Raw genomic sequence first — 13,351 nt, 5'->3', positions numbered from 1 at the left:
ATTTTTCGGAAACTTTCAGTTTTCCAGGAAAAGCAATTCAAACAGAGAAACAGGTATTCAAATGAGATCCACTTTTTTTTAAATTCCTACTTGTCTTGGCATCCCTACTTCTTCACCACCAGAAGAAAGAATACCTAAGGCTCCCTGGGTACTCAGTTTTGAGCAGAAATCATTCTCTTTTCTTATCAGTATCACAGCAATCCAGTAGGGATCACTACAAACACAGGGAAGCCAAAGCAGGATTCCACACTATAGCCATGGTTTTATCTGACCCTCATGTAGGAAAGAAACGGCAAAGACAGATCCTTTTCATTTCCACATTCAGAATAAATGTGAACTTACTTACACTGCGACAGCTCAATACTCTGTTGAAATAACTAACAGACTGACTTTCTACCTAAAGAAAATGAAACAAGGAATTTATCTCACCTGCCTGACGCACTGGAAATTCAACTTGATCTGATACTATGATTTGCAGTAGACTTGGAGCAAAATTGATGATCTTGTAGGACTGAAATACATATAAAACACAGTTAGCAAATCACTATGTTTAAAGAAGACTGTATTACCAAAAGCTGAATAAGAAATACAAACTAAGGATTTTGCGGTGTTCTTTGACTCTCCTCATGAAGTATGAAAGGTTTTAGTATTTGGATTTATCCAGATCTGCAGCAATCCAAATAATTACTTGTAAAAGACGAGCATATAACGGCATATGGGTGGAATAAGGAATGTGACAAGGCTCCCTATTAGAGATTAGTGATAATGAATATTTAAACAATTCTGAGAATGCATAATGCAAAGCACTACAGATCTGTCTTTGAATTATTTAACTTAGCCTCATAAACCAAATGGATATTGACATGTTTCATCAATACATACCCGTTATTTGCAAAATAGATTGTGGTATAATAGCAACACTGAATTTTGAAGAGAGTAAGAAAACCATTTAAAATTATTTTCAAGGGTAAACAGCACCTGCATTAGTCATATATTATACAGCTATCTTTTAATGGACTATAGTGCCTCTTAACAGAAAAATAAAAACTGGGGGAACACAGCGGAATAACCATTTTTAATTAAAATCATTCATAGACAGATAACATTTCAAACCCCACAGCCTTCCTGAGAACTTTTCAAACAGTAGATCAGCCACGCAGCTGAAGAATTTCAAAGAGAAAACAATGCTCACTGAACTTCTGAGCAAAGCATGCCAGATTTAAAAGATGTGAAAATCTGATAGCATTATACTGCTGTCATTCAACAGGGGTCCTCCAACGTGAAGAATCGTTGACTCAGCATGGTGCAGTTACTGCTAAGCCTTGGCAACATCAGTAGTTACTAGCAGGTCAGATCTTTCATCACTTAGATCCATGTGCTTTATGTTCAGAGAGAGATGTTTCTTGGGGCTAGATGGCAGAAGCTTTCTTTATTTCACCTTTTATAGTATTTCTTTCCAGCTAGATTATGCCTGGCAGTTCTGTGGTTGTTTCCAGAGCTGTGCTTTAAGTACAAATATACTACATCCTCCCGTAAACTTTGCCTCATTCGAAAGCTGTGAAATAAAGAGGTACATTCTGCTCTTCATGCACCCAGTTCCTTGATCTAACATTTCCATAATGAGGTAAACTTACATTGCTTTCATGATGCCTTAGTATAACAGCTGCACCACAATGCTATCATTCAATAATTTTACCAAATCACATAACTTTCTGGCCCTCATTTTACTCATTATAATGGCAGTGTAATTCTAATCTACTCTGTGCTCAGAAACTCATTTGATGTTTATGGAGTAATCTCAGAACTCAGATAAAAGTAGTAATGGCAAATGAAAAGCATACTCTCCTGCAATTCCCTTCCCTATAAACTTTAATTATCCATAAGCAATGCTCCAAATAAAGTAAAAGCTGTAACAGACAGTACAATAACTCCATTTATCTACGGACACGCTGAAATACCAGCTTTCAACATCAGCTGGTTGAAGTGTACTGGATTCCAAAGATCATCTTTTAATCGAGTATACTGGGATCCAAAGCTTGTCCTTCAGTCGCTACTGGAGAGAATCTGTGCAACGTTGGTGGGTTCTGACCCACGGGGCTGCAGTAGGTTGCAGCAGCCTCCAGCACTCAACACTGAACTCCCAGGGAGATAAGGAAAGCACGAGGAATCCCAGCAGCACAAAAAAGCAAAAATATGCATCAACTTTAATCATCTTTTTTCATCTAAATAGCGCCAATACGCTGTCCTCAGACCCAGTCTACGAACAGCTTTTACTACTAAAAACACATTGATTAAGAACGCAACCTTTTGGGGATTGTGTTTTTGTTTTTTCCTGCAGTAATCCTACCAGTACCACGTTTAAGGTGGACACAGTGATAACGGTATAAATTACTTCCCTTTCTCTGTGCAAACAGCTTTTACGGAATCTACATTAAAGTCGCCACTACTCCAGGAAGCTTTATTGGTACAACTCATGCTGGCGCACAACCGCTATCCCTGAAGTTTTGCCAGGATATACACAAATACGGTTATTTGGCCTGCAGGGCGAATCCTCTCAGCAAGCACCTGGAGTGAAAAAAGACATGTTACGCAGAAGGTAGGCACAGTGTCTCAGAGGGGGTCCCATCCCTACCAGCACACTGCTCTGAGGGCTGCTTTACACTTGACATACTGACAACCCTAAAGAGATCACAGGGACACAGTATCAAGCTCCCACTAAATCCTTCTATGCCATAGTATTATCATTACCTTTGTATCATGACTTTGAACAAGGCCCTAGTTTCCTCATTCGATCCCATAATTCACATTTTTACATAGCTTCCTTTTCTACTCATCACCAGAAACACGAACGCTGCAGATCTCAACAGAGATTGTGTGCCCGTTTTAGAAACAAGACACCTGATTCTGTTGTATCTGTGAGGCTCAAATACCACCCTGCTCACTTGTGCAGCAACAAACCCCGTCAGGAAAACTACACACTGCTTGCAATTTTTGGAACAGAGGATTTTTTAAAAAGCTGCATGCAGCAACATTTTTCCTGTACCAGCACATTCTCGTCGTTTTAGTTGTCATGCTAATTGTGATCTTGGGATGTATCCTTCGCTGCCTTGCTCGGGAAACCATACAACAGGCTCCTTGGGCGCCAGCCAGTAAAGCTGTACGTATCACGAGAGCAGGTGCAGAGCAATTGTCGGCTGTGCACTGTGTAAATGGAAAGAGTCAAGGAAGAGACCGTGGAGCTGGATGAGTTCAGCAAGACAGTTATTTGTATCGTTACAGCTGCACCTGAACTTTTACAAAGGGACAGCAGGAATATCGTCAGTCCCATGGAAGGAATGGAAAGCTAGCTGCTATTTTGAAGGGCTGTGCCCAGGAGCGGCAGGGAGGCACCAGATGGCTGAAAAAGACCTTCAGCGCAACTCCCATAACACAGCATGCTGCTTTGTGCAGTTTACGAATAATTACATTGCCTTGAATTCACATTGTTGTGATTCGGTAAAACTTCCTACGAAGGTGCTGATCGACGGGGGCATGTGTTTACTTTGAAGGAGAAAGTACAATTTTTGAAAGATTAACTTTCACTGCGTACTTATAAAAAACAACAATTATTTTAAAGCTGTATATTAAAGCTGTATTATTTTAAAACACATACTGACTACTCTTGCATGAATCACAGACCAGAGCATTTATGCTAAAAAAAACCCAAAACAAAACCTCATTTAATTTCCATTGGGATTAGGAAGACGGGGTACAGCAATGTGCAAGGCTAGCAGCTGAACTAGAAGAGGTATACAGCACTGGTAAGATACAATTGAGTAAATTTACAGCAATGACCAAGGAGATGCATATGTCCCCATGCATCTTGTTCCACCTGCATCCACTGTCTCAGGATCTGCGCGCTGCAGCTGTACAGCTTTCTGCACCCTGTCCCTCCACCTTTGGCCTAACACGCATTCCTCCCCACCTCAGCATCACAGCTCCGTTCTTCAAAACATCAGAGAACGCATCATTTTTTTGCCTATTTCCTCTTCCCTTTGATTAGGCATAAAACAGAGGACACCCAAGAAAGCCTCAGACGGGCCACTGAAAAACAGCAAGATGAACACCGTTATATGTAAAGGGCTAGAATACTAAGAGAGATAAGCAGGGAAAACACATAAAAGTTGCCCCAAAAGGATCCCACTGAAGCAAATACTTCTCATATCTAACATTCAGATTTGGCTCCCAGGTTATCATGCACTATATACTACTAAACTCATTCAGTAAGTATAATTCTTGTGTCTTGCTTGCTGTCGCATTTAAAGCCCACAGCAAGCAACTGCTCCATGATCACATTTGTCAGTAACTTTCCCACTGCAGTGATAGCAACCACAGCGGCTGAGTGCAGAATGGCGGGGGAAGGTGCGTCTTCCTCTGCAGAACAACAACAGGACAATCTAGGACAGGACAATGGATGTGGAAAACTGGAGCCTTCCCTCAGGTTCTGCAAGCGAAGCCAAGACCACCTTTCTCCACCAGCAGTAAACCGCATCTTTCTCCGTACCTCTGAATGCAACTATGGCACGTAAAAATTGCTGGAAAATCAAGGCACTACATCTTTGTTTGCAAAGACAAACACACGGAAAAAACCTGTACCTTGAATATGTATGCAATTAATTGTTTACAAAGATTATTTTGAGGCTTTCATGCATTTGATTTGAATGCTCAACTATCTGCTTTACTAAGTTTTATTTTCTGTTTGCTGTGCAGTGAAGATGTTTTACTTAGAAACCCCATCAGTATTTGTCACACTTGGGAATATTTTTGCAGTTGTTAATAGTATTTTCTCTCTCGCTTTCTACGCTGGCAGTCACAGACAGGTTGTTGAAACGAACTAGAACTTCAAAAGACACTTTCTTCTTTCCCTGCCTACATGCAAAGCCATTGTTTAGGAAGGGGAAAATGCAGAGTGTTTTTGCACACGGTGAAAATAAACACGTATAAGAACCTACCCGAGCCTCATTCCTCTGTGCGTTCTGCTGCCAAACTTGTCCAGTCTCAAACTCCACTTTTGCAGCACTTCTAAATATGCAAGTCAACTTCCTCATCAAATTAGTATTCAATACAAATACCTGAGATTCCTTCCTCTAGGTAACATGAGGTGCTCATTGTCACCTTCAGAGTGGCCTTCAGATCCCTGCCTACTATGGAAGCCACCTCAACAAAGATGAGGAAGATACGGAAGGAAGCCCAACTTTATTCTGGGCTCTTCTGCATTTGGGCAATCTTTTCGCACTTCTTTCTCTTCTTCCAGCACTGCTTCTCAGTTCCCGTCAAAGCCAAATTCTGCAACTCCTTTTCAATATTTAAAAAAACAGCTGTATTTCTGCCATTGTGTTCTTATTTTTCCTGTTGTTACAGGCCAAAGAAATGTACTGCAATAGGTTGAGCCAAAGAAGCTTAATGCATGAAAATCATATGGTAATCCTATCTGAATTGGAATCAGAGATGACTTTGTATGTTCACATAACCAGGCAGCACATTCCACAACACTCCAAGAACTGGCACATGAAAGCACTATTTAGCCATTAAAAAAAAATTAAAAGCAGAAAAGTCCCTGAAGTCCACGAGACAGACCTAACAAGAGTAACAGCCTAGAACAGATATCAAAGAAAGGTGCACAGAAATTGAGTATCTTTCTTGGTAAGATAATTGACTGTTCTAATAAGTACAGTGTGATTGATAAACATGGCCCTAAGGTGCACGCCAACTGTCATGTGACAGAGCTGAAGAAAAAAATGAGGGGGGAAAAAAAATGAAAGAAAAAGAGAGGGATGGAAATATGTGTATAAAATGACAGCAGCTACACGATAGAGATTGCTGACCTGGCGGGAAATTACTGCTCTGGTTTATCAAGAATCGCATTTCAGACAAATCCCACGCCTACATTTGTGTTCAGGTCACTGAGAGAAGTGAAGTTTGTTGATGACTCAGAAGTAGCACGCATCATCCAAGGAGAAAGATCAGAAAAATCCTACAAAGAACTGAATGATCTTTAGAACTGCACCAACAAAAATGGAGTGGGGGAATAGGGCGTGGTAATGCACTCAAGGATAATAGGAATTTCTCCTAAATGCTTGAGGTTTCTTAGTGAGGAACAACCACAGGATAAAAGGACCTCGGTATACTAAGTGATAAGAAACACGTAGGCATTGGACACAAAGAAGATAATTGTAGTTTTAGGATATATCAAATGAGGTATTAATGGCATTGAGCATGACACTTTCTGGCATAATGCAAACACAAATGACCAGATTGCACAAGAAAGATTAATTCAAAGGGACACAACTGCGGAGAAGAGCTGTGCTCTCCTACTGTTAGATTTTATAAATCCAGTTTTATGATAAGGTAAAGGAAATGCAGCCTGTTGAGGCTAAGAAAACAGGCCGGTAGGGATCAGCCTTTGACAAACATGTCAGAGTGGGTACCAGGAAACCTATTCTAGTTAAGAAGTAAGACTGGCACAGATGGATAGAAATGGACCATAAATGAATTTAGGCTGGAAACCAACACTTGTTTCTAGCTACAGGAAGAAGAAAATTCACAAACAGCCTTCCAATAGATAGAATAAGGGGGGGAAAAAAAAAAAGGAACCTTTATTCCACTTCTGAATGCGGTTAGATGATAATCCAGAAGGCAGACAGCAACTTCATTGATTTAGCTCTATCTTTACACAGGTACGAGAACATACGGAAGAAAAAGAGGCATTTTCAAACATGCTGAGACTTTTTACAGGTAGGCAAGCTTTCATTCATTTTAACTCCATTCCCCACACTCTACACTGTAAGCAAATTACAGAGTCGGGACTATTAAGATACTGTTCTAAAGGACCCTCTGTATTGGTACAAGCAAGGAGATGCCTACAGAGAGGTGCTATATTGGAGGACTAGTAGGATTTATACTCTCTGGGAAGCTCCTGTCACTACCTGGATTCAAACTTGAAAGCAAATGTATGCTGCAGCCGGGCTACCGCAAGAGAAGTTCTACCTCAACACCCATCAGCGTGCATCAGGGGCAGCATCACTTTAACTAGTGCACAGAATAAAGGTGACCCCTCTTCTGTCTGGCCAAGTGTGGTATTAGCACTTCAAGTACTTATTGTTGGTGGGTGTTCTCTTTGGTTGGTGGATTGGTTCCTTTGCCAGAACAAGATAAAAGCTAGAAGAGCATCTGGATTCCACTACTTGCAGGAACACAGTTACATGTCAACACTGTCATTAGATACATGGGAGTCTGACATGCCGCTTTGAAGTCTTGCTTCAAAAGCACTGAAAGGCTTCAAGATGTCAAAGGCCCACGTTAATTGACATTCCTCAGGAGCACTTTTGTTCCACTCATGCAAAGAGTCATGTCAAACCCAGCACTGCATCAGTACATTATGTCAGTCAGATACATCATGCTTCATTTAGTAGCAGGAAGCCTACACAATAATAGGTATGTCTTAATTTCAAGATTCGTTCTTTGTAATAGTCAGAAAAGAGATAATGTGCCAGCTATTTTAAATAAAAATCTGTATCTCAAACTGTTCTCAATAAACATACTTGCGCTCTTGAATCTAAAACCTGTGTCTTTCATGAGAATTTTATTATCCATCACTTGAACTTGAAACATTTTACAGATTTCATTCTGAAAAAGCTTTCAAAACTTTTCCTGAGCTTTGCAGTACTTATTGGTGATGTTAAAACGACAGCATCAGAAGCAGGACCCAGGAATCCAGACAGCTGCCTCTTTGTTCTGAGCCTGCCAAACATGCAGCAGTTTATTATTGTAGTTTTCATTCCTGTGCAACAGGCTGCTGACAAATATTTATAATTTCCCTCTCAGTCCTTAATAGTAGGGATAAAAATAGGTACTGACGAATTTTTAAAGTAACTATGCCAAAAAAAGAAAAAAACGTATTGCATTTTTATCTAACTATCCACAGGAGCATTCTCGATGTCCAGCACTTAATCCACTGATTTACTAAAGGAACTTGCCAACTGCTAAGGCAAGGATTAGCTGTAACTAATTCAGAAGGAGTTTAAAGTTGCCTAAATAGAAAATTAAGCCAGAGTAGCAATCCTGAAGAAGCAGTAATTCCTGACAGCCAGTTCTCATTGACCGTTTTAACACACCAACGCAATCGAAAAATCCAAGTCGTCCAATAAAACTGGTGAAATATTCCACGGAAATACAGAGGCTAACGCTTTATTAACGTTGTGCAAGGGAACCTTCTCGTTTTTCGAATGTCCAAACGGAGACTGCGGTCACGGCTTTGACTCAGTGCATACTGCCGCTGCATTAACCGAGGGACGCTGTGGTAAGTACTGCCCACAGAAATCTCATGTGCCCTTCTCCGAGTTCGACTCGGCATGCTGCTGAGCGGGACAAACGAATCCCTGGGAGTCACTGCTACCCGCCACCCCTGAGAGCACGCCCGGGACCCCAGCGGAGCGGAGCCCGCCGTCCTGCCCCGCAGCGCCGCGGGCTGAACGCCAGCGCCCGGGCCACCCCGGGGCTCGGACCGCCGCGCTTCGCCCCGGCACGCCCCGCTCCCCGGGTCACCAAATTAAGGACAAAATCGAGGGAGGGCACCGATCCCGCCCGGCCGCCGGGCACCTACGGCGCGGATCAGGGATCAGGCCGCCCGCCGGCCGGAGGCTCCGGGAGCCGGTAGGTCTGGCAGCGCCAGACCCCGCCGCGGGGGTCCCGGCGGCCGGACCCGGGCGACCCTGCCTCCCCGCTGCCAGGCCGCCCGCGCCCGGCCCTGCGGCCGGGGCGGCCGCTGACAGCCGGCGCGGAAGGGCCCGCTCCGGCGGGGGATGCCGCCGCCGGCCCCGCTTTCCGCTGCAGCCCGCGCCGGCGGAGGGCAGCGGCGCGGGGACCCCCGCCCACGGCCCCGCGCTGCCGAGCGCAGCGCAGCGGAGCGGAGCGGAGCGGGCGCTCCCGGCGCCGAGGAGGGGGCGCCTCCCGACCCCCCCCCCCCCCCGCCCCTGCCGGCGGGGCCGGGCGGCCCCGTGGCGCGCGGCGGCCGGGGTGAGGCGCGGCGGGGCGGGGGCGGGGCAGGAGGCCGCCGGCGGGTCCCGGCCGGGGCCGTCCGCCCCCCTCACCTGATTGAGCTCGTTCTCGGCGGCGATGCGCAGCTTGGGGTCTATGGTGCCCTTCAGAGCCTGGATGATCCTGTTGGGATCCATCTTCCCCGTCCCTCGCCGGCGGGCAGCGCTTCCCCGCGGGCAGGAGGAGGAGGAGGAGGAGGAGGAAGAGGAGCCGCCGCCGCCGCTCGCGCCGCCGCCCCCCCCGTGCCACAATCACAGGCTCGTGTCCCCCACCCCCCCCGGTCCCTCTCCAGAGCCATTCACCGGTTTGCGACAGCTGGGTATCGGGAAACGGGCGCTGCTTTACGGCCGCAGCGCCTCCTTCTGGCTTCGCGCGGAGGTTGGCGAGCGGTGGCCGCCATCTTGTTGTACGGATAAAAGTCAGAGGCGGGTGGCTCGCAACGGGCGGGCGGCCATGTCGCGGTACGGAGCCCGCCGCCCTCCTCCCTGAGAGAGAGAGAGAGAGAGAGAGCGGCCGGGGGCGGGGCGGCCGCTGTCCTCACGGTGCCCGTGGGGCTGCCGGCTCCTCTCCTGCAGCCTGTGCTTCCAGGGCCTGGAGACACGGACCGGAGACTCGGCTGATAGCGAAGCGTCGCTGTCGTGGCGGTGGAGGGCTGGCCGGGCCCTGCGGCACAGCACCTCGGCCGGGAGCAGGCCCGGGCGGCTGGGGTGGGGACAGCCAGGCCGGGGGACGTTTGGTTCCCCATACCGCGGGGCGCTTCCAGACCCTCCGCACCCATCCGTCTTCACCGGCACGTGCTTTCACTGCACTTAAAAAAAAAAAAATCCTAGTTTTCCTTCTTAATAGTTTACTCCTTTTTCTCATAGTTTCCCGACTTGCGTACCAGGCTTGATTGTGCTGTATTTGTTGCCACATGAGTTGTTTGGATGAGAATTAAAGCGAGAACACCAAGACTGAATAGTGGTGAAGTCAATTCCCTGGTGAAGAACCGACATTATTCACGCAGTTGTCCAGGTGCCTAAGGGATGTGCAGCGGGACAAGAAAGACGCGCAACATGCAGGAAGGCAGAAATCTGCTGCAAGGAGCTTCTTAAAATGTGCGGTTGGGACACACATCATAATTCCTACTATGCTTCTGAGCACGCTGCTTTGTGATACTTGTCCTCATCATTATGTAGATTAGTAGACCCTGCAAATGGTTTGCTTATCTTAATGGTGTTTGTGTGGGTGGAAGGTGCTTACCACTCAGGTTGTCAGGAATATACAAACACCACTTCCAATTGCAAGCATTTGCCCCACTGTGATTCTCCACCTCTGTCCTTCTATTTTTCCCCTTAAATCCTAGAACATGCAGGTGAACCGAAGGAAGATTTAAACATCCATGCAGGTGCAAGATGACTATCAAAAGTGCAGTTCACAGACCACCAGCATGCCAGAAAAACCTCATGACTAGTAGGATCTTAGTGGGCCAAATCCTTCAGCTGCTTCTGCAGGTGATGTTTTACATAACATTTACAAACCAGAGACGTGTTATTAACTGGTAGAAAGAACAGAAAGAGACTGTTTGCTGTGTTTTTGAAGAGTCAAACACAAGGGCAATTACAAGATCATCCCATTATATAGATGCCTTAAGAATACAATTGGACAATGTCTCATTTGTGCATTGTAATTACGGTATAAAACATCATTTCTCGTTACTGCTCCTCAATTAAGAAAACAGCAGTACTTCCCTCAACTTATATATTACCTGACCTATACTGAAGAATGCTCTTCTTAACAATGCTGAATGCACAGGAGTGCCATTTATGGTAGGGATACCCTTCTCTAACCAAGGAGACTATACGGTAATGCTTGCCACAACATCTTTACTGCCACTAAATAACTGAAGTTTCTAAATTGTTTACAAGGGAAATGTTAAAACAGCTAATACTATAATGACTTCATAGAAAAAAATTGTCCCTTAATAACTTTGTCTATAATTAAAAAAGAATCTAGCTGTAGACATGAATTACGCCTACCTGGCATTTGGAGGTGGTGCGCTCTCTTGTGGTTTTCATCACGTTTTGAAGTGGTGCAGAACACCTGATCGTTATCACTCAAGAACTGTCTTTCTGTTCTCCAGTAATGCAGCTCTGCAGCATCTAGCATGAAATCATAGGTACTTTCATTCACCTTTTCATTTCTTCTTAGAAGCAGGCGAGAGTATGTTCAGTAATCATAAAATATAAACGAAGAACAGTGTAACAATGTGAGTGTAAAAAGTATATATTGTTAACTATGGTGATTCTTTGTCATTTTCCCATTTTGGTAAAGATAGTAAATAAGACTAGTCCAGTGAAAACTGCCCATTTTAAATATCTTGGATCATGTATCATACTAAATCCAAATTACTTTAAAGGATTTGTAGTGTTATATCTCTACTTCCTTTTCCAAAATTAGCATGTTATGGCCAGTTTAAAAGCTTTTCTGTTTAATTCCGTTTCTGTGCATTCATCTGTGGTAGGACAACTTAAAAGTTATGGAATTTATTTGTTGAAGGACTTTAGTCTTGTGGAGCTGGTGATGTAAAACATATCCATAAAGAACAAAAGGCTTGAAGTTGAAGGCTTGAAGAACAAAAGGCTTGAAGTTGAAGAACAAAAGGCTGAACTTGAAGGCTATTTTAACATCTTCCTAAAATGTTTTTCATAATTTTATCGCACTTACCACTTGTCTTTAAAATGGCATTTTTGACACACAACATTCATTACAAAAAAAAAGTGGAAAAGATTTTACACCTAAGATTTTGCTTTTAAGATCCTCTTTTTGTGCACACAGCCATCAGTGAGGCAATGCCTGCAAGTCTCTAAATCAAGTGACATGCAGTTCAAGAATGGTTATTTCCTCTGTACTACGTCAGCAGTGATTTAGTTGTGGACAGTATTGTTGCAAGCATTTTAGTCTACCTATGCGAAGGGTTTGATGTACGCCTGATACTTCTTTCTGTAGAACATGAACCGCCGTAGATACCAGTGGCTATGTTATTCTAAAAATAAGTTTAGTCATTAATTGAAATATTTTTATGTCACTTCAAAAAGTTCAGGATGAAAGTAACAACTTACAAGCAAGAACTCGTATGCCTTTTTGTTAGAGCTGTTAATATTTTGGGCTTTATCTACTTCAAAATAATGGATCTAGAACTGAATTAGAATGCGGGGTTTTTTTAAAATCTGTTTTGCTACTCTGCAGAATAAAGAATCTGAGGTAAAATTCTGAGATTTTCTTGGCAGCTGTCTAACACTGCTGCTAAGAGAAGACCCAATGTGAAAGGGACAAGTGATATACAAAGAAGCTAAAAACAAGTAAATGAAATCCAAGTTGCATCAGCATGCAAGTACAGGAAAAAAGGATGAGAATAAAAGGGAGGTGAGGAGATAAGGGAAAGCAAAAAGATACTTTTTTTTAAAGCTCCAAAGCTCTCTGGGTGCACTATAACAACAGTTTTATGAAGGATTTAGAACAAGCAATCATATTGTGAAACTCGGTTGCTGAAACCAAGGATTTTTAAAGCAACGTAAGTTTGACCTTAAGGAAAATCAGGCCAAGTTCCTGACAGAGTTGCTCTCAAGATAACGTGATTAAGTTAAAGAACTTCGGGAGATGGAAAAAAACCTAGAAAGGCCTGACATATTGCAGGTTACTTAGAATTAGTCCTTTGACTTTTGGTTGTTTTGAAATGGAGGTAGTGTTTTAGCTGAATGCTCTCTGTAACATACTTTCCACTGGCATAGAACAACGGCTACGTTATCCTGCCAACCAAGTTCCTTTAGGACAGCATCTGGTTATAAGTTGTAGTTAATAAGAGATACGCATGGAAAAGTATGCGAAAGATGACAACGATTCTGTGTGTGAGGTGCGACAAGCTAAAAGTAATCCACTGTTTAAAATAGAGGGTTTACTTCATTGTAATAAACTAATGACAAAGTGATTGGATCTGTACATAGCTTAAAGCCTTCACCCCACATCAGCCACAGCCCTTACTCATCTAAGACCCAAATGGTCCAAAAGCTGTAGGAACTAGTACTCTCCAGTCAAATTAGTAGTTCACAATATTTTTTTTCAAGTACAACTCCACCTGGAAATGTTCAGTCCACTGATACAAATGTGTAAGCTTTTTCATTCTTAATAGAATTGTTCATAGTTGGGAGACAAGACACAAAATTAAGTTGATCACAGACTTGTGAACAAGCGCATAAGTAGAGTTAATTCATTTTTATCTGGTTATGGTACAGTACAT

At 43.7% G+C, this 13,351-nt stretch overlaps 1 protein-coding gene and 1 long non-coding RNA gene across 5 annotated transcripts in view; one reads left to right on the top strand and one right to left on the bottom strand.

Moving 5' to 3' along the window:
• The window catches only part of IPO8 (importin 8), a 52,320-nt gene extending 42,373 nt beyond the window's left edge, over window positions 1–9,947 (bottom strand). For 2 of the 3 annotated variants that reach the window (XM_087765368.1, XM_087765370.1), the window contains exons 1-2: window positions 9,129–9,947; window positions 430–511 (exon numbers count right to left, since the gene is read on the bottom strand). In XM_087765368.1, coding sequence (XP_087621494.1) covers window positions 430–511; window positions 9,129–9,212 — 166 coding nt within the window. In that variant the 5' untranslated portion in view covers window positions 9,213–9,947. The remainder of the gene's footprint in view (window positions 1–429; window positions 512–9,128) is intronic. The other variant, XM_087765369.1, reaches the window with a different exon arrangement.
• On the top strand, window positions 7,974–13,042 carry LOC148054685 (uncharacterized). 2 transcript variants are annotated; one of them, XR_015706443.1, is made up of 2 exons: window positions 7,974–8,338; window positions 9,942–13,042. It is a non-coding gene; the product is annotated as an uncharacterized LOC148054685 (long non-coding RNA). The 2 variants fall into 2 exon arrangements; XR_015706442.1 differs by lacking the exon at window positions 7,974–8,338 and adding an exon at window positions 9,213–9,332.
• Window positions 13,043–13,351: the final 309 nt, after the last annotated feature.

This window comes from Nipponia nippon, unplaced genomic scaffold (genome assembly GCF_047370975.1).
Source record: "Nipponia nippon isolate SJK-2023a ecotype South Korea unplaced genomic scaffold, ASM4737097v1 scaffold_3, whole genome shotgun sequence".
Taxonomy (NCBI): Eukaryota; Metazoa; Chordata; class Aves; order Pelecaniformes; family Threskiornithidae; genus Nipponia; species Nipponia nippon.
Note: the sequence above shows the minus strand (reverse complement) of the source record. Positions and strands in the feature narration are given on the sequence as shown.